Genomic DNA, 24,751 nt, shown 5'->3' with positions numbered 1-24,751 from the left:
GTATCTATGCTCAGGAAGATACAGTGCAGATCATCCAAAATGGAATGCATTTGGTAGCATGATCTACATGGACAGTAACTATTAGGTAAATAATAAAACAGCATGCCCCAGAAACCCTAGTAAGCTTTCAAAGCAAATAAAGTGGTCTTGTGACGAAACCACTTTAGAAGGCCTGCAACTACAGAGGGAAACCTCTGTCCTCATCCTCACCAGCAGGACAGTGTACCCACCCATAAGAAAGTGACTCCTTCTCTCACTTGCTGTTGTTTGTTTTGTCCTCCTTGAGAAGGAAGGAAATGGTCAAGCTGAAGAAAAATTAAGTCACTAGGAACTTGTTAGAAAGATCTGCCACAAGTGTGCCCAAATTCACAATATTAAGAAATTTTTTCCAGGATCAGTGGAGGCTTGAGGCATTTATTTAAAAATATGTATCATTCATTCATATATACATTCATTTTACATTATTATATCTTAACATCATCAAAAACTAAAGAGTTTTTAAGAATTTTTCAAAATCTTGTACTGAGGCTTTGGCAATCTCTTCACAAAATATCTCGTCAGGTACAGACACTAACTTGTCCAAAGAGATGTAGTTAGGTTTTACTGGATCATATTGTGCTCTTCCTAAATAGGTAAGGAACAAATGCCTTTCTTTGACTTTAAACAACCTTGTATTAAATACCTAAAAAAGAAAAAAAAAAAGTTTTTAATAAAAACATTGTGTACTGAAAGATGAACTATTAAAATGTTTATTTGGCTAAAAATTTTAATTAGGCTAACAATTATAAAGCATTGACCACATGCTCTGTAACTATGATAAAGCTTCTGCTAAGAAACTATGATTAAAAAGAACTAACAGAACAATTATAAAGTAATTAAGGGCTATACTGTAGGCAAAGAACATTGGCTAATCGAGATGGAGGAGAAGTTAAGACAGCAAATCCTCAGGCCCTGCCCCCAAAATACTTAATCAGAAATTATGAATGGGGCCCACAGGTTCTCCAGGTGATTCTAATGACTGCCGAGTTTGAGAACCAAAGTTAGAAATCAAGGTCTATTGGCACCAAAAAGTTTGCAAGATTTCACAATCTGTGAAGCTTCCTTATTTTGGTAAAATTCCCACCTGCTCCCTCTGACATTCATTTCAGAATGAAATGAATCAGGGCAAGAGGCTCCTAGGGGAGCAACTAGGGGAACAACCCGTCTTGGGGTTAAAACTCCTAAGGGTAGCATGAGTGGCAGCAACTTTAAAAAGGAGTCAGAAATAGGCCAACCAGAATTTTTATTTGCAAGAGAAAATTCATACCTCTAAGTTTTTGAAGCACCAGCCAAAAATTTAAAGTCTATCAGTTGCCCCACAGTCCTGTCAGTTAATGTATTTTTCCATTAGTTGTTGTTGTTTTTTTTAAATAGTATTAGCCAGACCCCTCCAAGTCTGAGAATCCTAATAAGGAAGTCACAGTTCTATAATTGGGCTTTCCAGAAGCTAGGGTTTGGGGTGCCTAAGAGTCTGTGTTTTTTAAAGAAATGATTTTGATCCATCTGGTCAAGTTTATAGTTTCCTCTGTTTAAAAAGTTTCTGTCCATCTTTGAGACCCCACTCATTCTACTGACCACTCAAATGTCGGTTCTTAGAGTGGTAGCATATCCTCGTTAAGAGCATGGATTTTTTTTTTTTTTTAAGATTTAATTTATTTATTTGACAGAGAGAGATCACAAGCAGGCAGAGAGGCAGGCAGAGAGACAGGAGGAAGCAGGCTCCCTGCTGAGCAGAGAGCCCGATGCGGGACTCGATCCCAGGACTCCGAGATCATGACCTGAGCCGAAGGCAGCGGCTTAACCCACTGAGCCACCCAGGCGCCCCAAGAGCATGGATTTTTAAACTCAACCGACAAGAGTTCTAATCTTGGCTTTGTCTCTTATTACCTGGGTAACCTCTGGACAATCCTTTTATGTTTTCTTCACTTATAAAATCAGGATAATAATAGTACCCATCTCATATGGTGGTTGTGAGGATTAAATGAATTAATACAAGTAAAGCAGTAAAGGCAGAGCTAGCACACAGTGATCACTTAGTAGCTTCCATTATTTCTATGATTTTTTCCTACCTCTTCTAAATTACATTAATAAGCTCTATAAGGTTAAGACTTATCTAAGTCTAGGTTAAAGTAGACTTAGACTTAAGTCTATCTGGTTAAGACTCTAACATTATGTAAATCAATTACATTTTAGAAACTTGTCTCCCACACTAGATTACAAATTCCACAAGAATACAGACCATGTCTGATTGATTTTTATATCCCCAAACCAGATTATTTTATCATGCTCTGTCACTGAATTATCTAACAGCCCAGGGGAAAACTAATTGTTACTGCTTTTTAGTTGAAGACCACTTACTTTACAATTGTTTCAAAAAGCCACATCTGTACCATTGAACTTTTAATAATGAATACATATACATTTAATGAAACAGAAAAACTCTCTATTAAGGGCCTATTCGTAGTGAAGTAAGATAGGTAAATAAACATTGCTATTTATGAAGGAACTGTACCAAATTCAATCTAGTTCTGAGTTATATTAAAGTCGTATTTCTTTTGCTTATCTGTGTATCAAGAACACATGTAGCAAACAGAGTAGGGGGATCACTCTAATGAAATTCAATCTTTCATTTATCCAGTATATGAATATAAATATGGAATGTCTATTCACATGGCAAACAGGAAAGGATGACTTTGATGAAATTCAATCATTCATTTGTTCAGCAAATATCTACTAAATATTCCAGTATAGTTCTAGGCACTGAAAATCCAGCAGTGTATAAATCAGACAGGATCTCTGCTTTCAAAGAATTAACATATTGTGAACAAGCAGATAATGTCACTTGCTAAAGAACAGCAAAGTCTGATGAGCTTGTAAAATATCAATGTGGCTTGGCACAGTGGCAGACGAACTGTTTCATGCCTTTGTAGGAGATCATTAAAATATGGCTCATTAACTCGTGGTTTTATTTATTTTAAAAGATTTATTTATTCATTTGAGAGACATTGAGAGGACTGTGATGGGGGGGCGGGGAACAGAAGGAGAGAATCCCAAGCAAACTCCCTGCTGACTGCAGAGCCCAGTGGGGCTCACTCTCAGGACTCATGAGATGATGACTTGAGCCAAAAACCAAGAGTCGGACACTTTAACCAACTGAGCCACCCAGGCAGCCCTAACTAATGGATATAGATAGACTGGCATATATATAGACTGTGAATAAAAAGTACAAATAGAATTGAAAGGACCTTTAAGGGAAGTGATGTATTTCAAATTTAAATGGAGAAAAACACAATTGGGAATATGTTACATTCCAATAGGCAGGATGAGCAGTAGGTAACAACTATCTGGCAACAGACTCGTCATTTGTGTCTCTGACGGAGATGTACACGTGTGCCCTAGAAGTTGTGAACTTTTCACAAGTGATCCCTCAACTTCTTCTGCTAGATGTGTTCTTGATTTAAAAGATGGGCAAAAGAAATACAACCTTACTACAACTGTCAGCCTCAGAACCAGACTATATTTGGTCCAGTTCCTTCCCAAATAGCAAGTCATTTTCTCAGTGGAACAGCACGATGCCCACAAAGAGCAGTTCTGGATGAAGGGCAATGAGAGCTCCCAGAGAGAACCATGCACCTGTTACCTGTGGGAACCTGACAATGAGGTGGTGGGGAATGCTCATCACATTGTGCACATAGTCAAAAGTCTCAGTCAGTTTCCTTTTATTTGCAGTCAACATCTTTGGGACTTTGGTGATCATATGTTGGATTTCATTACGTTTAAAACCTAGTTCAAGACGATAAACCTACAAGAAAGTAGAGTTACTTGAATCACAAATGGAAACAGTTATTTTGGTAATATGCCAGAGAACACACTGATTCTTTCAAAATTGGAATGAGGACTTTAAAATTTGGAGAGAGCTATGCCAGTGCCCCCAATGGGCACCCCAGTGCTTCTGGGGTAACCTGAATTTCAAGCCCCTCTCCTGAGATGAACTCTCATAGCATGGTGATCATCATGAAGATCACCAAAAGGAGCTATCATAACGATGAAACAGAATGATGGTGGACATGGAAGGCCTGGTCGGGCTATCTGTATGGGCCCTACACCACAGACCAGCCATTAAGACTGTCAGCGTGTTTTTTGAGCCTCTGCTCCCAAGAACACTCACATACATGTTATCTGGAAAAACATGTCAAAATTCCAGACAGAGATGGTAGAACTAAACACCCAAATGTGTAGTTAGGTCCTCTGCTCCCCTACCAATCCACTGCTCTCACGACTCCGCACGCTGTGCCCCTGCTGAATGATAAGACCCATCAGAGCACAGTGCAGGGCCAGATGCGCAACAAAAACTTCTTCAACAACTGGACATGAAATACTTCAAGCACCTCAGAAAAACAGGCCTTCTATCATAATTTCAAATACCACTACAGTTTTGTATACTAACTAGTCAGCTGCCTTTGGCTTTATACTATTATCTTGGAGGAAGTACAGTAACAAGTGTCTGGTACATCCTGTGAGGGAACTAGAGCGGGCAGTGGGCACAGTTCTAAGGAGAGCAATGTGCTGGCCACTAGTCTGTTTGCAGGTCTTCTGGATCCAGCCTCTAAATCTCCTTTCCCACCGAGGTGACATAAAGCCGGGATCTCACACTGGGTAACAGACGCGGTTCCCAGACATCGCCCAGATACCTAATGCATTACTCCAGGATTATTGGTATCAGTGTCTACAAGGTGATTTCCGCACCTAACACCTGCTCAACACGTGAACGTACTAACTAAAATAAACTGCTTGATATTTATTTATTTATTTCCATCTTTCCAGAAATAACTTCTTTCACAATCTAGTGTTCTTTAAGAAGACAGTAGCAAAATCTATCCTCTTAAGCACTTAAAGAAAGAAGCTGATTTCTGAAAATCTTTTTTTTTTTTTTAAAGATTTTATTTATTTATTTGACAGAGAGAGATCACAAGTAGACAGGCAGGCAGAGAGAGAGAGAGAGAGGGAAGCAGGCTCCCTGCTGAGCAGAGAGCCCGATGCGGGACTCGATCCCAGGACCCTGAGATCATGACTTGAGCCGAAGGCAGCGGCTTAAACCACTGAGCCACCCAGGCGCCCCTGATTTCTGAAAATCTTAAAGGTGACCTACCTTCATGTTTTCTTTCACGGGCTCCAGACTTCCAGTTAGTAGCCTTGGGAGACGAACTACCAGGTCTCTAGTCTATAGTTATTTAAAAAAAAAACCCTATTATTACTATACATGCACATTCAACTAGTTTGGGAAAACAAGCCATTATTAGGAACACAAATCTAAAACTCAAAATATGGAGCAATTCAGAAAGAATTCAGGAATTCAGGAACCCTGAAAATACATAAACTTAAAACTGTTTGAGGAAAAAAACAAATACTGAAAACAAAACTTAAGGCACTAACTTAATGGAATATTATAAAATGATACAGTTATATATTTAACCTAGTAGGGTAATTCATTCTTATACAAAAATACCAGGCATTTATAGAATTCATATGGGCCAGGGATCTGTGAGAAACGTGAGATTTAAATTACTAGATGGAGCACACATGGAAAAATATAAATTCTCCTGTTTTACCTTCTTCACGCTAAGTTCAAGTTCTTTCTGAAAAAATCCCAATCTGTTATCCAATCTTTCCACTGAAAAACTCAGCAAAAATGGCGCATTTCTGACCATCTGTGCAATATGTGCCTTACTGAAATTTTTTGACTGCAGATAAGCCACTCTAGAGAAATAAACAAAAAGTACATGTACATATGATTAACACTTACGAAAGTCATGCTACTTTCCAAAGTAACAAACAAACAAAAAGGATAAGTAGAAACACTCTATAGTAATGGCCCAAATATGGTTAAAGCAAATCAAGCACCCAACCAACTCTAGAATGGTTCCCTTTCTACTTAGAAACCAAATAATTCTGAAATCGACTAACAGGTTCTCTTTTCAGTTCATCTGACTTATTTTATTACTTGGTAGAAAAAAACCAATAGCTTCTGTTTAAGAATTTTGTGCTTAGAACAAAAAAATCCACAAATTAGAAAATAAGAGATTCCAAACTCTTTTTATAAATACCCTCACGCGTGGCTGAAATGGAGAGGGGAATGTTTTAGTTTAGCAAATTTACTGAGTATGTATATTCGTCAATAATTTTTACTACGATTTTCAGGGGCGCCTGGGTGGCTCAGTGGGTTAAAGCCTCTGCCTTCGGCTCAGATCATGATCTCAGAGTCCTGGGATCGAGCCCCGCATCGGGCTCTCTGCTCAGCAGGGAGCCTGCTTCCTCCTCTCTCTCTGCCTGCCTCTCTGCCTACTTGTGATCTCTGTCTGTCAAATAAATAAATAAAATCTTAAAAAATAATAATAATAATTTTTACTACGATTTTCAATACGCCTTTTGTTAACAACTGAGAAATTTCCTGCTAAGTTTCTGGGAACCAAAATAAGGTAGTAAAATAGAAAGTTTGACTATAAAATAACATTATTGGTTTTTAAAGCCTTATACACATAGTAAAAGGCAGTTTTATTAAATACCTAAAATATATAAGGACGTTGTCTTAATTCTTACCAGAAAAACAAAAACAATAACCTGTGAACCAGGTAAATTTTCTACATTGTATATGAAAAAAATACAGATTCAGAGAAGTTAAATAACTCCTCTTAGACCACTAGCTAATTAACGACCAAGCTGAGATGTGAACTCAGGCATGCCTACACTGAAGGCCTGTGATATTTCTATACCATGTACCACCAGAGCTTATATTTTATAAGTGACTACTACTCCTTTAAGGGACTCCCTTAGAGGACATGAGAGAAAAGACCAATAAATTTAACTATATAAAAATTTAAAATGCAAGGCAACCCCCTCCAACCACTGACAAAGTCAAAACAAGTGCTGAGTATAACGTATCACAGAGAAGTAACTAATTTTGTTAAAAAATATAAGAATGCTTACAAAAGAAAGAAAAAGACTTTAATTTTAAAATGGCAAAGGATAAAGGTGATTTATAGAAAAGGTGATGTAGATAGAAATTCAGCATTGGAAAAGACCCTCCAAATGTTATTTCTGAAACAACACTGAGGGATTATGTTTTTGTTTGTTTGTTCGGTTGATTTTTAAGGCATTGTTTTTAATCTATAAAATGAACTGAAACCATAAATTCTGATGACTCTGTATTAGTGAGGGCAATAGAGAAACTGGCACTTCTGTACGATGCTGGTGGGAGCCTAAATTGGAAAACAACCTTACAAAGGACAACTTGTCGGTATCTATTAAGATTGTAAATGCTCATACCCTTTCACCTAGCAATGTCACTCCTAGAAATCTGTCCTACAGATACATAGCAGTATATGGGATATATATGATAAATATATGTATATCATTTTCTCACACACACACACACACACGGAGAGTCACTGCAGCCTCTTTATGATAGCAGTGACTGGAAACACCCCAGCAAGTTTGTCATGAGGGACTGGACAATCCACAGTGTGGACTACACAAGCATTAAAAAGAAGAAGAAGTCCTAGTACAAAACTATCTCTCACATACAGTTAAGGTAAGAAAGAGAGCAGAATAGTATGTTATAAATGTTACCAAGTTGTATATACGTGTGTTCATGTGTATTTGTACACACATATACACACATGCTTGCATATGACAGAACATTCTTAGGTCAAACAAAAAACCTGATCATAGTTGCTGCCTCCACAGGTGGTCTCAGAAAGTTGATGAGGGATAGGAACAAGTAGGTGGGAAAGAGGATTACTTTTTCTCCCCTAACCCTTTTTTTGGGTCACAGCAAAAATCAATATTTGACTAAAACTTTGTCAAAACTGTTGCTACCTTCCGATAATTTTTTTTTTTTTAGATTTTATTTTTTTGACCGAGAAAGAGAGACAACAAGAGAGGGAACACAAGTAGAGGGAGTGGGAGAGGGAGAGGCAGGCTTTCCCACGGAGCAGGGAGCCTGATGTGGGGCTCGATTCCAGGACCCTGGGATCAAGACCTGAGCCAAAGGCAGATAGTTAACAACCGAGCCATCCAGGTGCCCCTGTCATAATTTTTCTAATAAAAAATTAAGATATAAGGCTCAGTCAAAAAATTTTTAAATAATTAAATGCTGATTATCCTTTTGAATATCCTTACAAAGAACCAAGTAACTTTTTTATACATTTGAAATTTTCTTCATTCAAAGGAAAACAAGTATATGAAATCAATGCTATTATAGAAATCCTAGAAAATACTACTGTACATACCAGAAGAAACGCTAAATTCAATTAAGATTATAATACTCTTGCTTCTTACAGTAGAAGCTTGTTTTTTGCTGTATGTGGATAAACCTATTAAAAAATTGTAAGCAATTAAAATAATGTTCCAGAGTTTGAGTCAGCCAGGCTTAGGAACCATTAGTCTATGCTGTCTGAGGGAATATCCTTTTGTTGTTAGGAGTCTATGTGTGATCTTGAGCAAGTAACTTCAGCTTCCCTTCAACTTAGGTTTCCTTTACAGAATTAAGAGTAGGGAGACAGCGTGGTGCTGTACCCCAAGCTCTGCAGTTAGACTAACTGGGCCGGAATCCCAGCTCCATCATGTACACCATTCACGTCATCTTGGGCAAATTATGAAGCCTTTCTGTGCCTTCCCTGGAAAACAGTGATATTAATAGTAGTAGTGAAGTAGTCAATGGTACTGAAATAGTGCTGTATGGTGACATGGTACCTACACTTGTGGTGAGCGTAGCATAACAGATAGCCTTGCACAGACTTGCTCAATCACTCCTTTGTACACCTGAAACTAATGTAGCATTGCATGTCACTATACTTCAATTAAAAACAATATTAGCTACAAAAGGTGGGTATTCATTCTTTTTGATGGAGGCATAATACTCCATAGTGTATATGGACCACATCCTCCTTATCCATTCGTCCGTTGAAGGGCATCTTGGTTCTTTCCACAGTTTGGCGACCATGGCCATTGCTGCTATAAACACTGGGCCTTCTTTTCACTACATCTGTATCTTTGGGGTAAATACCCAGTAGTGCAATTGCAGGTTCATAGGGAAGCTCTATTTTTAATTTCTTGAGGAAATTCCACACTGTTTTCCAAAGTGGCTGCACCAATTTGCATTCCCACCAACAGTGTAAGAGGGTTCCCCTTTCTCCACATCCTCTTCAACACATGTGGTTTCCTTTCTTGCTAATTTTGGCCATTCTAACTGGTGTAAGGTGGTTTTAATTTGAATCTTAATTTGAATTTTAATTTGAATCTCCCTGATGGCTAGTGATGATGAACATTTTTTCATGTGTCTGATAGCCATTTGTAGGTCGTCACTGGAGAAGTGTCTGTTCATATCTTCTGCCCATTTTTTAATATGTCTGTTTTATGTGTGTTGAATTTGAGGAGTTCTTTATAGATTCTGGATATCAACCTTTTGTCTGTACTGTCATTTGCAAATATCTTCTCCCATTCCGTGGGTTGCCTCTTTGTTTTGTTGACTATTTCCTTTGCTGTGCAGAAGCTTTTGATCTTGATGAAGTCCCAAAAGTTCATCTTCGCTTTTGTTTTCTTTGCTTTGGAGACATATCTTGAAAGAAGTTGCTGTGGCTGATATCGAAGAGGTTACTGCCCTATGTTCTCCTCTAGGATTCTGATGGATTCCTGTCTCACGTTGAGGATGAATACCCAACTTTTGTAGCAGCATGGACGGGACTGGGAGAGATTATGCTGAGTGAAATAAGTCAAGCAGAGAGAGTCAATTATCATATGGTTTCACTTATTTGTGGAGCATAACAAATAGCATGGAGGGCAAGGGGAGATGGAGAGAAGGGAGTTGAGGGAAATTGGAAGGGGAGGTGAACCATGAGAGACTATGGAGTCTGAAAAACAATCTGAGGGTTCTGAAGAGGCGGGGGGTGGGAGGTTGGGGGAACCAGGTGGTGGGTATTAGAGAGGGCACAGACTGCATGGAGCACTGGGTGTGGTGCAAAAACAATGAATACTGTTACGCTGAAAAGAAAGAAAAAAAAAAGACACAGGAAAAACAAACAAACCAATATTAGCAGAGTAGTCTCTGAAATGGCTCCCAATAATCCCCCACCTCCTGGTATGCACACTTCCTTTGAATAAATCTTGAACAATAGGGCAAACTGGTTTTTGAATGGAAAGGGATCAGTGTTCCAGACAGAAGAAGCAGAGCTGGATATGACAGACTGAGTGCCTGGAATCATTCATTCTCTCCCCTGTAATAGTCTGTCTATATTATACCAGAAGGTAAGTCCCATAAAGAGAGAGGGTGTGCGTATCTATCTTTTGTGGTTCAAGTGTAGCTCAGTGCCTTGCATATACAGGAGTTCAAATTGTTCAACACAAGGAATCAGTTTCTCATTGTTTTTTTTCACTAATTCAGACAAGGCATTGGGTTCTGATGTTCAAGGAACTGTAAAGTTCTCTGATATGCAGTAAGGCTCACCATCAGTGTAAGAATAATCTGGGGGTGAAGACTAGAGGCAGACCAGTTAGGAAACTGTTAAAGCCATCTTCTTGTGAAATGGGGACCCAATGTGATTTTCATAGTGAAGATTAAGAGAAATGTATTGACTGATTTGAGAAATTAAAAAAAAAATGATAGGTGATTTATTCGCTGTGGATACTAAAAGAGGAGAAGCCAAAGTTACTACCAACATTTCTGATTTGGTCAACAAGTTGAACCATGCTCCCATTCAGTCAGTCTGAGAATAGAGGTGAGAAGTAGGGACAATGATAAATTCAAAAGGTGAACTTAGGGAGAGGGTCTCTGTCTTCTTTTCTTTGGTGTTCCCAATGCCTAGCAGGATTCTTATGTCACAGATCAATACTATCTCATCTCACTGTATTGATTCTCACAGATTTAATAAATTCTTTGAATGCTGAATGAAGTACAAAGATGTTTATCGAAGTACTTTTTAAAGAAAAAAAAGGAACAACCAAAATAGCCAACTTACGGAAATGATTAAGCAAATTATAGAGTAATGAGCCAAGAGGATGTCAGATGTCTACCATCAAAAATTGCCCAGAAATTAAAACAACCCACAAAAGTTCAGGTTTTCATAACTCTAAGTGCACTCTCAGTAATCTAGCCATTTATGGTTAGTGGATGAAAAAATTTTTTATTCCAGTTTCTGAAGAGAACCCTGTAAGTATTGACTCAGCAGTAAGTTGAACACATAAATGAGAAGTCAAATAAAAGAACTGTTTTAGATACTTAATCTTGATCAAAGAAAGTCCATGACAACAACAACAAACTTTCATATTCATTATCAGCAGATTCTTATGCAGCTAAGACTTAAAAATAACTTACACATATGTTTCCTTCATAACCACTTCTTGGGTTATGTGGAAACCACTGTAAAAGTCCTACCTGGTCTTAAGATTTTCAAGGTCTTCAGAGAAAATAGCATAGTTTTTAGTCAGGTATGTTCCCAGCTGGTTATCCTCTATACCCAAATCCTTAAGAAACATAAGTATTTGCTTAATGTCTTTTTCAAAATCCAGTCTCAGAAGGAGGTTGGCTGCATCGGGATGTTTTTCTATCTTTGAGAGATCCACTCCTATAATAAATTACAAATAGTGCTTGAAGATAACTATTTAGATAGCTCATTAAACTTCATACATAAAAATATAAGGAATTACTGGTGCAGATCAACAACCTGTCCAAAAGAGAACTGAGATAGGCCAACAGAAACTTCTAAACCTATTTAAACTAAACTAGTTGCCGAAATAAAATTAAATTAAAATGAAAACGTAGTACTTCTGTCAAAGTCACATATAGAGGAAAACAATTCATTTGGGGCTAAACTTCTGCTCAAAACAAATTCACCAAGTCACACTGACCTGGCTAGGATCATCATTTTTATATATGGTTTCTTGAATATTGTTTGAAGGATGCTTATGAGCTCCAAGGGATCTCCATAGTAATTGCTTAACGGGTAATTCCACAGTGTAAAAAACCCCTTTAAATAAATTGTTACTTTCTTTGACGTTTGTCATTTCCTTAGTTATAAGCATTATTTTCAAAATGTGTTTATGATCGCCTCCAGGTGGGGAAATAAAAATAACCCTCTGTCTCACTCATTGTAATCTCCAGGTTTTCAGCATGGAGACAAGTACCTTGAAGGACCTCAAGAAATGTGTGTGTGAGAACAGGTGAGCCTACACAGCCCTCAGATAGACAACAAAGCAGAAAGTATAGAAACTTTGACCTTCAGATAGTCTTGTAATCTTAGGAAGTCTAAATAAGTGAGACAAGGCACAGGAGAAAGAAAGAGGGAGAAAGCAAGTTGTTAAAGTATTCTCTGGTTATGGATATAATTAGATGGCAATGTTAATTAGGCAGGGAATCAAAGTAACCTGTAATTCAAAATTCATTAAAACTGAGCTTTTTAAAAAAATATATATATATTTTATTTATTTATTTGAGAGAGAGAGAATGAGAAAGTGAGCATGAGAAGGGAGAGGTCAGGAGGAGAAGCAGACTCCCTGCCGAGCAGGAAGCCTGATGCGGGACTTGATCCCGCAACGCCAGGATCATGACCTGAGCCGAAGGCAGTTGCTTAACCAACTGAGCCACCCAGATGCCCCAAAACTGAGTGTTTTATCCTCTCATTTTTCTCCCTTTCATCTGATTAAAAAAAATAACCATGAACAGGAAAGGCATTACCTTTAGAGTAAACATTTGAAGATAATCTAATACCTAAAGGTTAGACTTAAATTTTATATTCCTAAAAATATTTCTTCAGGTGAAAAATAACTCTCAAACTGATTTCCAGATGCAGCTTTCAAGTCTTCAGTATAAAAGCAATTAAATACATTCTTTCTTTAATGGTATACACAACGAGAAAAGTAAATTATAATTTCTTACATTATTATATCCATCTATTATTATCAAAACAATCAAAACATAATTCTAAACCCAAATTCCTTTCTTTTTTTTAAGATTTTATTTACTTATTGGACAGACAGAGATCACAAGTAGGCAGAGAGGCAGGCAGAGAGAGAGGAGGAAACAGGATCCCTGCTAGGCAGAGAGCCCGACATGGGGCTCGATCCCAGGACCCTGGGATCAAGACCTGAGCCGAAGGCAGAGGCTTTTTAACCCATTGAGCCACCCAGGCGCCCCATAAACCCAAATTTCTTGATATTAAACGGGTACTGATTTAAGATGATTATGACTATAAAACCAGATTACACAAAGACACAGAATGAAGACCAGAAACAGATCGAGGATCAACTAAATGAATAAAATAAAAAATTAGCATATAATAATAATGGCATTTCAAATTAATGGTGAAAAGATACACATTCATTGCAATATAAGAGGTCCACTAGCTATACATTTGAAAAATAATTGTTTTAATTACTATGCTTATCATGGTGAGCATGATGTAATGTACAGAACTACTGAATCACTATGTTGTGTATCTGAAACTATATAACATATGTCAATTTTACTTAAGTAAAAAAAATTCCTTCTATATCTGAAACAAAATTTCAGAAGGTAAAGCTTCTAAATGTGTACTAACTCCAAAACTACTAGAAGAGAACTGTTTGTCAATTATTAAGCTTGACTGCATACAAACGTAAAAACCATGTATGGCTTTCTGTAATAAGTGTATTTGCACAGAAAAAGGTAGGGAAAGCTATTCAACAAACTGGTGATAGGGTTACCTCTGGAAGGTAGAAATGGGTATGTAGAGAAGGTGAGCGTTCCTTCTCTTATAGTCCTTGATGGATAGATACATAAATCAGACAGAAACTATTTCCCAATCTCTGTGATAAATGTGGGGAGGGGTGCTAAAAATAACACACAGGGTCTGGACTTGGAATTTCACTTCCTGTTAAGCTGACATGTGCTGCAGTGCCCTGCTTGGCATGAGCCGTCACACCCCAACTGTGCTCAAACAGAAATCCTGAAAAGCTGCCTTTTTAACAGCTATCGGAGAGCAGAATCTCATCAGGAGAGCACACCGCTGCCAGCACAAACCACTTGGGCTTACTCAAGATTTCTTTAACTTGAAAAAGAGTCCCTGAATTCCCAGTACGGACCAGGCACTTCTGCTAGGCTCTGGGGATATAAAAAATGAGTAATCCACGCCTCTAACTTCTGGGTAAATGCCGTCCGAGTTGCTTTCATCCCTTCAGTAACTACGATGATTACCACTGTATTCAGTTATGGTTACACATATTTCCGTCAAGGTCTGGCAGGCAGCAGACTGTGCCCTAGAAAGTGTGAACCAAAAGAACTTTAATGAAGGGACTTTACACAGTGGTGTGACAGCGTGAACAAGGGCTCCCCTAGTGCTAAACAGACAAGGAGCAAAAAGTATTACCCGGACCCAGAGGGAACCTCAAGCTATTAAGAAGGGATGCTCGGTAGGAGCCGTTGTCATGGAGCGAGGCAGTTACAGGGCCCAATGCAGGGAGGGAACGGGGAAAAAAAATAAACTCCCACCTGCCTTCCCTCTCCTCCTGCAAGTGTCTCCCACTGGCTGAAGCTGCCCAGGAGCCAGCTGGCAAGGGAGCTCTAGTGCATGGAGACTGGCCTCCCGGGAGAGAGAACAGGCAGAGAAAGGCGGAAAATAGATCTGAGAAGTAGACAAGCATTGGGACACGTGGGTCCTCAAAAACACTATCTGACAAGGCAATCAGGCTCCTCCACGGTCCTGTCATTTAAGTTACTTCCAAGATGTGCTGCTGACTTATCAACATACAAAGAAGGAATGGCTGAAACATATATTCCAGAACTCTTAAGTATGCTGTAACTTACTTAAAGGCAGGGGCCATGTCTTCTGTTTATCTTGTATTTGCCATGGCACCTATAAATAAGGCTGGCAAAGCTGTTCCAGAAGGAAGGTGACTGGCTCTCCTCTTTGTAGCAGACATCATCTTTCTCTCCTCTCTGAAGCCACAGAACACTTATTTGGATGTCTTATGTAGCATTCTCACTTTCCCTTTCATCCCTGCAGACCATCTATTCTTAAAAGTGTGTATTTAGATGCTTCTGAAGACTTGAAGCTTCTTGAGAACAAAGGCCATTCCCTGCACATTTGGGTAACTTGCACAGGGACAGGGAAGTAGACAACTGTAATGCTGTTATTAGTGCTAGAATGGAACTAAGCCATGGTGATTGTGAGGGTCTAGAGGAGGGTCACCGAAGACATTTTAGAAGTTACTTGAACTAAGTTTTCCAGTTGTCAGAGCTGGCCAAACTGAAGGAGGGAAGGGGCAAGCAGCAGAGCTGAAAAGGTAAGCAGGGACCAGACTAGGCAGAGCTCTGACATCCCGGGAAGCTTTTGAAGGATTTCCTGCAGGTCACTGACATAGTCAGATTGGCATTTTAGAAAGAGAACTGGTATTTGAGAGATCATCAAGGCAAAACTGCTGATAAAACGACTATCAAGTTAGGACACTCCTAACCTTCCAGTGAAAAATGAGAACCTAAAGTACAGCCGTGAGTGGAGAATGAGAGAAGCAGATGAATTTGAGAAAGAATCCCTCACCTACCCTCTTCCTCTCAATCCCCTGGGAGAAAGGATGTTTATCATCTGGGAAAATGAAGTCAGAGATGTGCCAGACCCAGGCATGAGAGAAGCAGATGGCTGCAATGAGGTATTAGACTGAACAGGACAGGACTAAGTAAAAAGTCTACAGTGAGATCCCTTGGCTGTCTTCAACTATCCAGACCCAAGCGCATGCTCCCAGCCAGCAAGCTAAAATAGTTATGGAGCAGGCCTAGATAGAAACCATCTACATTAGGGGGATGGTGGGCTCCAGGAGGAAGGGTGGCAGGTGGTAGCGAAAAGGAAGGAATTCCTCATCTGGCAGGGTTTGTTGCAGGAAACACTGTCCTGACAGGCTACTGGAAGATGTAGGAAAATTTGGCCCTAGAAATAAAGAAAACTAACCAAAGGAAAAACAAGAACTATTAACAACTGTGGAAAAATGAAAAGTTGTACAGGAAGGAAAACAATCCCAGAGAGCAACAAGCAATATTTACAATCCTAATATCATTGCTGACTGAGGATTCGTCTAAAAATTTTTACCATCGCTATACTGGGCGAACCGAATAGGGGGAAAGTATATGTGTACATACACGAGATCAACCAGTGTCTAAAACTGATGAACCAAGCAACAGCACTATAAACAGTTACATAAACAGAGATTAACCGCAAACAGAAAGAGCTGTAAAAGTTAAGGAGACACCTCTGGGGAACAGCATGAAGGTCAGGAAGGATGAAGCAGAGAGTATGGTTTTTCACTAGAAGCCTTTTCACACTATTTGACTTCTGTTCATCTTGATAAAAGTTTAGAAATGCTGATTTGAACAAAGCAAGGCAAAAAAGCGAATGAGGGATACCCTCAAGAAGTCCTTGTAGGTTACTGAGACTTACCTAGCAGCACTAATTTCTGCAGAGTCTCGGAATGATCCACGTAGTCTCGGAGTGTGTACGAGTCTGGGGGCAGTGCCTGGTCTGCAATAATCTGAATGGCCTCCTCCTCAGAAACCGGCTGTAACGGAGACACTGGAGGCAGGTCGTCCAGCGCTTCCACACAGGCCATGTAGAAAGACAGGCAGTCAGCTCTCCAGTCTGTATGCCCAATGCTAAACCTCTTGCCTAGTTTGCTTCTTTTTAAGGCCTGGGATCACTGCAGAACTAAGTATCTGAGAAGTTCACATATCTTCTGCCTTCAGAGAGGTAAGGCTAAGACTGTTTAGAGAAACTGTTCCTCCAAGATAACCTATCTGTTGGTACGTTTCTGTTCATAAGGAGGAGGTCCTACACTAAATTCCTCTCCTTTAATTCACTTTTAATCAACAGGTAAGAACTCTAAAAAGATCAACTGACCTTCAAATACATTTTGAGATAGATTCTACCCCACCCTGTTAAACTGGCCCAAAGTACAACATATTCTACCAGCCTAATTTGTTTGTATGAGTTAGAGTCATTATATCCTGAAATGTCTTTTGATGCAATCCCCTCTCCTCCAAGTTATTCTCAAGTACGCTTTAAAAGGACTTCTATGATTCTCTTTCTACCACCTGCAGTCCTTCGCTGTGGACATGCCCCTCTCTAGCAGGGCCTTGATTCTGAGATTTTGTTTTGTTTAAACCAAACGTGGTATGGGAGACACTGGAAACTGTAACCTACCTTGAGCTAAAGAATCAAGACTATGATTTTTTTTTTTCTATTTTTTGCTTCTAATCACTACCCTTTCTTATTTCTTAGAGCCAGTCTTTCCTCCCTGCCCCCCTTGACCCTGCTCTCTTTTATATTCTACTTAACCTAATATTATCTCATTGCAGTAAAATATTCCCTGCATGGGAATATTCCTAGAATAGGAAGCATAGGAGAGAGAGGACTGACTAAAAAGTGACTAAGGAGATTTTTGGGGTGCTCTATTTGTGTTCTTTTGGGTTATAAGTTGTGGAGGCTGTTACACTACTAGATGTGTTTGTCAAAATTCATAAGCTGTACACTCAAAACTGACGAATTTTACTTGGATAAAATTATATCCTCATCAGGAATATCATATTAGGATAAATTATACCCTAATAAACCTAATTACCACCTGAAAAATTTTTTATAAATAAATAATAAAGTATTTAGAGAGCAACTATTACATATATATCTAGAACACAGTATTTTATATAGTAATCTACAAACCTTTTTTTCTCAGTCAGGTAAGTAAATGAATAGAACGGACATTGTTCTTTTTCTTACTTGGTACAAAGTATGACTTGAAATGGGCTAACAGACTATCAACCATTGACCTGCTCAAACGACCAAAGTGGGGCAAGAGGGACTCTTCAAGAAGTCCAGAATTACCTTCTAGAGACAGCTCAGAATCAAAACTGGGTATGTTTTCTGTCTTCTGTGTCTGTTCATTCATGGAAGGAAGCAGAGTACCTTGGGCAGAACCAATCTCTTGCCTACTTGAGTTGGTAGACTGGGAACTATTCCATAAGGAGGAAGTCCTGTACGTCTTGAATCCCCACTGGACAAAGTAATTGTCAGAAGACATCTGTGGCTGAGCAGAAAAGCCATGCAACAGTGTTTTTCCTGGTCTCGGAAAATGTTTTCGAAGTTGTATAGCTGTAATGAAGCTACTCAATTTAACTGAATTGAACCATCTGGGTATCTGTTGGGCTGACAAAGCCATTTTTCTTAAAGTAGCCTATAAACAAAATATATAACCATCAAAAAAGAGAAAGTTATTTGACTTAAATGTTTAGAACAGTATTCAAACAACAAAATAATAAACTGGAAAATCTTTTTTTCTAATTCAAAGATGTTTAATAGACTTAGATGATTGGAGTAGTCCCATGTTACTTAACTACAGGAAAAGCCAAAAACAAGGCAATCCCAGTTACAAACCAAAGGATGGGAACTTTTGAACTGGAAAAATAAAGATTCTTTACGACGAGAAAAAAAGCAAAACCAATGGTATAAGAAAACCATTTAAAACAAAAATCTGCTAATGTTTAAATTACTGCTGAACCCAATCATCTCTGTTAGTTTAATATTTAAAGGAAATAAGGTGATGCAATTAAGTGTTCTTGAAGTTTGGTTTGTAGGACATTTAAGAAGCAAACTGTTGATCAAGACACTGAATTATGCAAATGAATTTTATGTCTATGCATTACTCACAAAATAAAAAACAAGAAGAAATCTACTTTGTCCTAAGTGAATTATCTCTGTCCTAAATTTTTTTTTTTTTAAGATTTTATTTATTTGACAGACAGAGATCACAAGTAGGCAGAGAGGCAGGCAGAGAGAGAGAGGAGGAAGCAGGCTCCCTGTCGAGCAGAGAGCCTGATGCGGGGCTCGGCCCAGGACCTGGAGATCATGACCTGAGCCGAAGGCAGAGGCTTAACCCACTGAGCCACCCAGGCGCCCCTCTCTGTCCTAAATTTTATTATCACTGTTAATCTGGAAGATTGTTTCTTGGTTAATCCTCAGGGCTAAACACTGTTGATTATTTCAGATAGAGCTGTTCCTCAAAAGGGAATTGAACAAAACCAATTCTGCCAAATTCTGTTTTTTGGCTGTAGAAAAAAAGAAAAAGGCCTTCAAAAACAAAAGGTCAAAACTAGCACAGAAATACATAAGCAACCAGGAAAGAATACATGAATATTTTGACCAAAAATGCAGTTGTTTTTAAAAAGATTTTTATAAGAAAAGGCTGTTAATACTTTAAGCTCCAAGATTATGAAGAAACTTTATATTTACACAGCTTAATTACAAGATTAGATTTGATGCATATAATTTTATGTTAAATAAAATAATCCATAAAACACAGAGCATGAAATCCAGCATATGGAAAATCCTTCACAAATGTTAGCTATTATTATTATTATTGATTAGATATCCATATATAAATGAATTCTGCTGAATTAGTTGTAACATACAACTTTTTGATTTGTTTTTCTACAGACTGGAATTCAGCTTGTTTTATGCTCAGAATTAGACCGGATATTAAAGGTCTAACCTCCTCCCAGAGATCTGTAGTTTAGGGAAGCCTCCTGAAAGAGTTTATAAAAGTGAAAGTCTCATCGTCATTCTGAAATGATTTCAGAAAGGAAATAGGTATGCATAACAGCCTTCTGGGATAGGTGCTTTTTGTTAAATTCTGGTAGGAAATGACCTGCCAAATCAGTCAGGTTTTCCCTCAAACCTGTAACATTCATTCTCTACACAAAGTCATAAGAGAGCAAACTGGAAGCTAGAAAACCTCAGTTGTACTAGTTGACAAGACTATTTCTTGGGGTGGCGGGCAAACTGGCCCATGATGGGGGTTCAATAACTATTCTTTAAATAACAATTTTTTGAAAAGGTTATGGATACAATAGGTTCCTATCAGCTTTAAAATATTTTCACTTCAAGTTTGTCTAGGCATTGCATTCTACTTCAAAGCAAACTTCTGAAATCCCACATTCACTGTGAAGCCTTTCCACACTGAAATTAATACTTTTCCTATCATATAGCAGAAATTAACTTTTGAATTCTGCCATATTCATTAAAAGACCTTTCTGCATTCAACTAATGTTTATCCTGTTTGTATTTACAAGGGCAGTCTCCTCCCTACATCATCATTTCATTGCTGTATATACCTCTTAACAATTGATGAATTGTTCGTTCACGGGAGCAGGGCTGGGTCCTATCTCCGGACCCACCCTCCCAGGGGACTATTTCCCATTACCCCAGGGATTTGCATTGCTCCAAAGTCTGTTGGATGGAAATGAATCAGTTGCAACTATGATTAAATCATTTGTCTACTCAATATTCAAAAGCGGGTAAGGCATTTGCAGACGTGCACAAAAGCCCTGCGTAGTGGTCACAGTAAATCTAACACGGTTCCATCAGGAAGATTAAAGAAAAAAGTCCTAAAGGACCTGTCAAGTCCATTAAAACATCATATAGTAGGTTCTTGCTCTAGTCCTTCGCTAGGTATAGGAACTGTCACTTAAGTCCTGTTTTTCCAGAGTTCAAGATTTCTACCTCTGTAAGGCTGGTAAGTGAAGTCAAGAGATGGGGGGAGGGGTGGATGTGAAGATGGCTCCGTAATCAGGGGCCGCTGGTGAATGCCACACGCCCCTCCTAGGCCATTCTAACAAGTCCCCAGAGCGAACTTCCGCAGGAAGCCGGCTGACACTCTAGGCTTCCTTCCGTGTCCTTCGCAAAAAGCGCTAACAAACAAGCATGGTTGCGTTTTCGTCTCGTCGGCTAGGGAAAAAAACAACAAAACTAAATTAATCGCTCCCGACTGGGCCGCGGAGACCCAAGGGCCATGAGGTCCTGGTCGCGGCCTGGACGCGGGTGGGTCCGGACCCGACCCCCACCGGGAGCGCGCCCCGCGTGCTCCCGCGGCTCCGCTTTACCTGTGGCGAGGCCCACGCTCTCGGTTTGTTTGCGGGTGGCTGCCAAGCTGGCCGGGCCCCGCGGACAGTCCCGCAGCGTCTCACGCGCGCCGGCCGGCGCCGCCGCGCTCCCTCGCCCACGTGGACTGCGGCCGGAGTGGGCGAGACCATCTGCGAGACTGCGCGGGGGGAGAGCGGGCGGCGTGCGGAGGGGAGGGAGCCGGCTAGGGGGTCACAGCTTCCCTTCTGCCCCACGCTGCTTCCTTTAGACCTCGTCCACCGGGAATGTGAAGACACCGCGAGTCCGCAGAGATGCGGCTCCCGGAAGACCCGCGGCGGCAAGGCCGGCGGCGCCCCCCCTCCGCTCGAGGCCGCGTTGGCGGCGCCGCGACCCCGCCCTCCCGCGCCGGTCCTTCCCTCGGCTTCCAGCCTGTGCTCGGCGCCAGACCCGGCCCCGCCGTCCGGCTGCTCGCCCGCAGCGGCTCGTCACCTCCGGGGTCCCAGCCTCCACGGGCCGGGACCGCCGCCGCCGCCGCAGGACGGGGAGGCGGGCCATGGCGTCCTGCGTGGGGAGTCGGACCCTGAGCAAAGATGATGTGAACTACAAGATGCATTTCCGGATGATCAACGAGCAGCAAGTGGAGGACATCACCATCGACTTCTTCTACCGGCCGCACACCATCACCCTGCTCAGCTTCACCATCGTCAGCCTCATGTACTTCGCCTTCACCCGGTGAGACGGGCCGGGCCGCGTGGAGGGAGCGCCCTTGGGCGAAGGGAAGGGGCTGGCGGGAGGCGGTGGTGAGGAGCGTGGGCCGGTGGAGCTCTGGATGAGGAATCGGGCTGGCTGTTCCACGCACACACTCGCAGACCCAGCGCCCATCAGCTCCTCCACCCGCGCGGTGTCTCACAGCACACCTAGCTTCCTGCCCTAGAGCTCTTCGAGACTGGCATTCGCCCCTACCCTCCAACCCCCACCCTCAACCCCCACCCTGTGCTACCTCCTCCCATACAGCGATTCGGGCCACACCAGGAGCACTCGAGGGTCAGCTAGCGCGATGCCCACCTATCCTGTCCTACTGAGCGTTGCTCCCCAAACACATCACGACGCGGCCCCCTCCTCTCCAGCCCTCATCCCTACCGAGCACACCGTATGAATCATCTCCTATGCACCACTTTCAGCACAGACCGCTACACGCTGAAAGCACCCCGGTCCACGGCGTTTCCACGCACCCTACACAGGCCCAGGCCACAACCAGTACCCTTCCTGTGGATCTCCTTCAGTATTCATGGCCGGCCATGCCCAAAATGCACATGTGAGTTGCACTACACAGTTTTTCCCATGCAGCCCCTCCGGTATGCGTGGCACACAAACCATCTAGCATGACCCGTCCCCCAGCCTCAAACAGGACCACAACACAAATGATGTAGGTAGATGTCAAAGCTGATCCTTCCTCTTCCAACACAGCTACCTACCACATCTTGTGCACACTGCTGCACAATGAGATATTGTCAAGCAATTGTAGCAGTGCCTGGTGCATAGTATATGCTGTGGAAGTGATAAATAAAACACATAAACCTCAGCATAGCACAACTCTCTTTTCTCCCTGAACACACACACACACTCACACTTGCTCAAAGCTCTTCTGATATATACTGTGCATAGAAGCTATCCAACCCAACTCTTGATACCTACATCATATAACTAATCACTGAACATGTGGCCCCTCACCCCCAACCCAGGGAAATATTTCCCCCGCGGTTCAGAATGACGTGCACACCATGGGTCCTACTTACAAGGATTCTTTTTTTTTTTTTTTTTTTTTTTTCTGAATAAACTTCTTTAAAGGAAAGGCATGCCTACCACACTCTTGCTTAAAAGATTAACCCAGAGAGGTGTAGTTTTGGAGCTAGACTGTGGCTTCAAATGTCTGTTTGCCCATGGTTGAGTTCCTTCCCCTTTCTCTGAGCCTCAGGATCCGCCCTTGTAAAATGGAGATAAAATATGTACTTACCTCATACGGGTTTATGAGTAATAAATGAGTATGTGTGAATGCACTTAGCAGAGTACCTCATTCACAATGCACAATTAATGTCAGTGACTTCTCTCCGTGTTTTTATCCAGCAATCAATCTCGTTCCAGGTCAGCAGAAAATGTGTAGAAGTATACTGAGTGGTCCCAAGCATTGGAACTTCTGGAATTTCGTGGGTGGGGATTAAGGACGCTAGATGTGTTATGACACATGGGACGACAGCATTGTACAACAGAGAATGAACTGTCCCCTGTATAAATGCTTGTGTGTGCACATTTCATGCAAGAGATATACATACGTACACATGCCCACGTGCACACAGGGAAGTGACAGGGGTGCCTCCATTGGGAATCACTGCCATCTTTCAGATTTTTGTAAAACTAAGTATCTTCCCACAACACACTTGTTTCTTACCTCCACAATCCATTTGACTCTTGGGTCTCATTTTATGTTTATCTGTGTGCATAAACCTACCTTAAACTGTAAGGCATGTGTAACAATTACTTGTAATGATTAAGGGATACAGCCACTATAATTGTAAAGTCTTCAGCTAATTCTATGCAGTGGGACTAGACCAGACCTTTCCATAGAATCTAACCAAGAACATATTCTAGCCCGGGAGGAAAAGCATTCTTGTCTCTAATTATGGTTACTCTCAAATACTTCATTTGTCATGTCATCTGATTTTACCACCTAATAGCAATGTGGCCACTTCATTTTGCTAAGCCTCAGTTTCCTTATTTATATGTAAAATGGAAATATTTATTAATACCCTATTGGATTATCTGTCAAGATTCAGTTCATTTTTTTTTAGATAATCTGTGTTTAGATCAGTGCATGCCGGATATTGAGTGCTCAGTAAACATTAGCCGTAACTATTACATCGTTTCATTGTATGCTAATGTCTTCTAAATTATATTTGTGAAGGAGTGAGGATGAAGTGTGCTCTGTTATTAAGAAAAAGGATGAAGGCATTGAAATAGTAGACACTGCTTTGCTTGGGTAACATATATGTCTGTTTAGTATTCATTTCGGTTTAACTTCATCTCCCGTGTGGGTTGACAGTGATGGAATTAGTGCAGGGAGTTTCTTTGGAAATAAGAAAAGTAATTATGATATTTTATTCTAAATGATGAGAAAAAGAATGAGCCGTTTGTTTCAGCCTTTTATCTTTCATATTATCTAGACCCTCTAAGAATAGATCTCTCTTCCTCTTTTCTAATACAGAAATTCACATTCTTTTGTAATTTCCCTTTTACAGCATATTCTGCCAAAGCAGTCGATAAATTGCTGCAGGGAATATGAATTTTAACAGCTTGTCAGAAGTAATAGAAAAGGCATAATCTGAACCTCAGTCTATGGCCTTTTCCAAAAATAATAATCATTTTATTTCTTCCAATAGTTTCATAAAGAGAAACCGTATATTGAAGAACTCATAAATAACAAGTTTCACCTTTTATAAAATCATAAGCCCCATTAATGCAGATGGTACTTACTACCTCTTACTCATTTTTATAATGATGTGTGACCCTTTAAAGTGGGGCATTACAGTGATCGTTCTATCTTTCTCTGTAAAGATGGAAAGTAATGACTTCTTAAATGAAAATCATTCATTCTGTCCTCTTTTGTAATGATTGTCTCCAGCACTTTATACTTATAACAGGATTTTAGTTGGATGACTATTCAGTACAGTTCCTTCAGGGAAAGCGGAAAAAATGTGTTTTTCAAAGACACGTGATGTAAAAGAACAGGA

At 40.4% G+C, this 24,751-nt stretch overlaps 2 protein-coding genes across 5 annotated transcripts in view; one reads left to right on the top strand and one right to left on the bottom strand.

Annotated features, from left to right (window-relative positions):
- Positions 1-400: 400 nt before the first annotated feature.
- Positions 401-21,196, bottom strand: MTERF3 (mitochondrial transcription termination factor 3). Of its 4 annotated transcripts, none has more exons than XM_047724472.1 (9): positions 20,987-21,123; positions 20,607-20,831; positions 17,934-18,282; positions 16,497-16,649; positions 11,468-11,657; positions 5,649-5,796; positions 5,189-5,260; positions 3,680-3,841; positions 401-682 (listed from the first exon to the last, which is right to left on the bottom strand). In XM_047724472.1, the coding sequence occupies exons 3-9, from the start codon at positions 18,265-18,267 to the stop codon at positions 488-490; spliced, it is 1,254 nt and encodes a 417-aa protein (XP_047580428.1). In that variant the 5' UTR covers positions 18,268-18,282; positions 20,607-20,831; positions 20,987-21,123; the 3' UTR covers positions 401-487. The 4 variants fall into 4 exon arrangements, with proteins under 4 accessions (XP_047580428.1, XP_047580430.1, XP_047580427.1 ...); XM_047724474.1 differs by having other exon boundaries at positions 20,761-20,831; positions 20,987-21,117; XM_047724471.1 differs by lacking the exon at positions 20,607-20,831 and having other exon boundaries at positions 20,987-21,196.
- A 193-nt stretch (positions 21,197-21,389) lies between these two features.
- PTDSS1 (phosphatidylserine synthase 1) overlaps positions 21,390-24,751 on the top strand; it is a 64,680-nt gene continuing 61,318 nt past the window's right edge. The window contains exon 1 of the mRNA XM_047724470.1: positions 21,390-21,698. Coding sequence (XP_047580426.1) covers positions 21,520-21,698 — 179 coding nt within the window. The 5' untranslated portion in view covers positions 21,390-21,519. The remainder of the gene's footprint in view (positions 21,699-24,751) is intronic.

Source organism: Lutra lutra, chromosome 4 (genome assembly GCF_902655055.1).
Source record: "Lutra lutra chromosome 4, mLutLut1.2, whole genome shotgun sequence".
Classification (NCBI taxonomy): domain Eukaryota; kingdom Metazoa; phylum Chordata; class Mammalia; order Carnivora; family Mustelidae; genus Lutra; species Lutra lutra.
The sequence above is the reverse complement of the archived record's forward strand: the minus strand, read 5'-3'. Positions and strand labels throughout refer to the sequence as shown.

Bases quoted from the DNA above. Each gene is read 5' to 3' on its own strand.
- MTERF3 (XM_047724471.1), bottom strand. From the start codon at position 21,136: ATGGTCTCGCCCACTCCGGCCGCAGTCCACGTGGGCGAGGGAGCGCGG. The intron at 11,658-16,496 runs GTAAGTCTCAGT...AATTTATTATAG, and splicing joins GCAGAAATTAGTGCTGCTAG to GAGTGGATCTCTCAAAGATA. The intron at 683-3,679 runs GTAACAGGTGCA...TTTCTTTTTTAG, and splicing joins TCATTGTCAGGTTCCCACAG to GTATTTAATACAAGGTTGTT.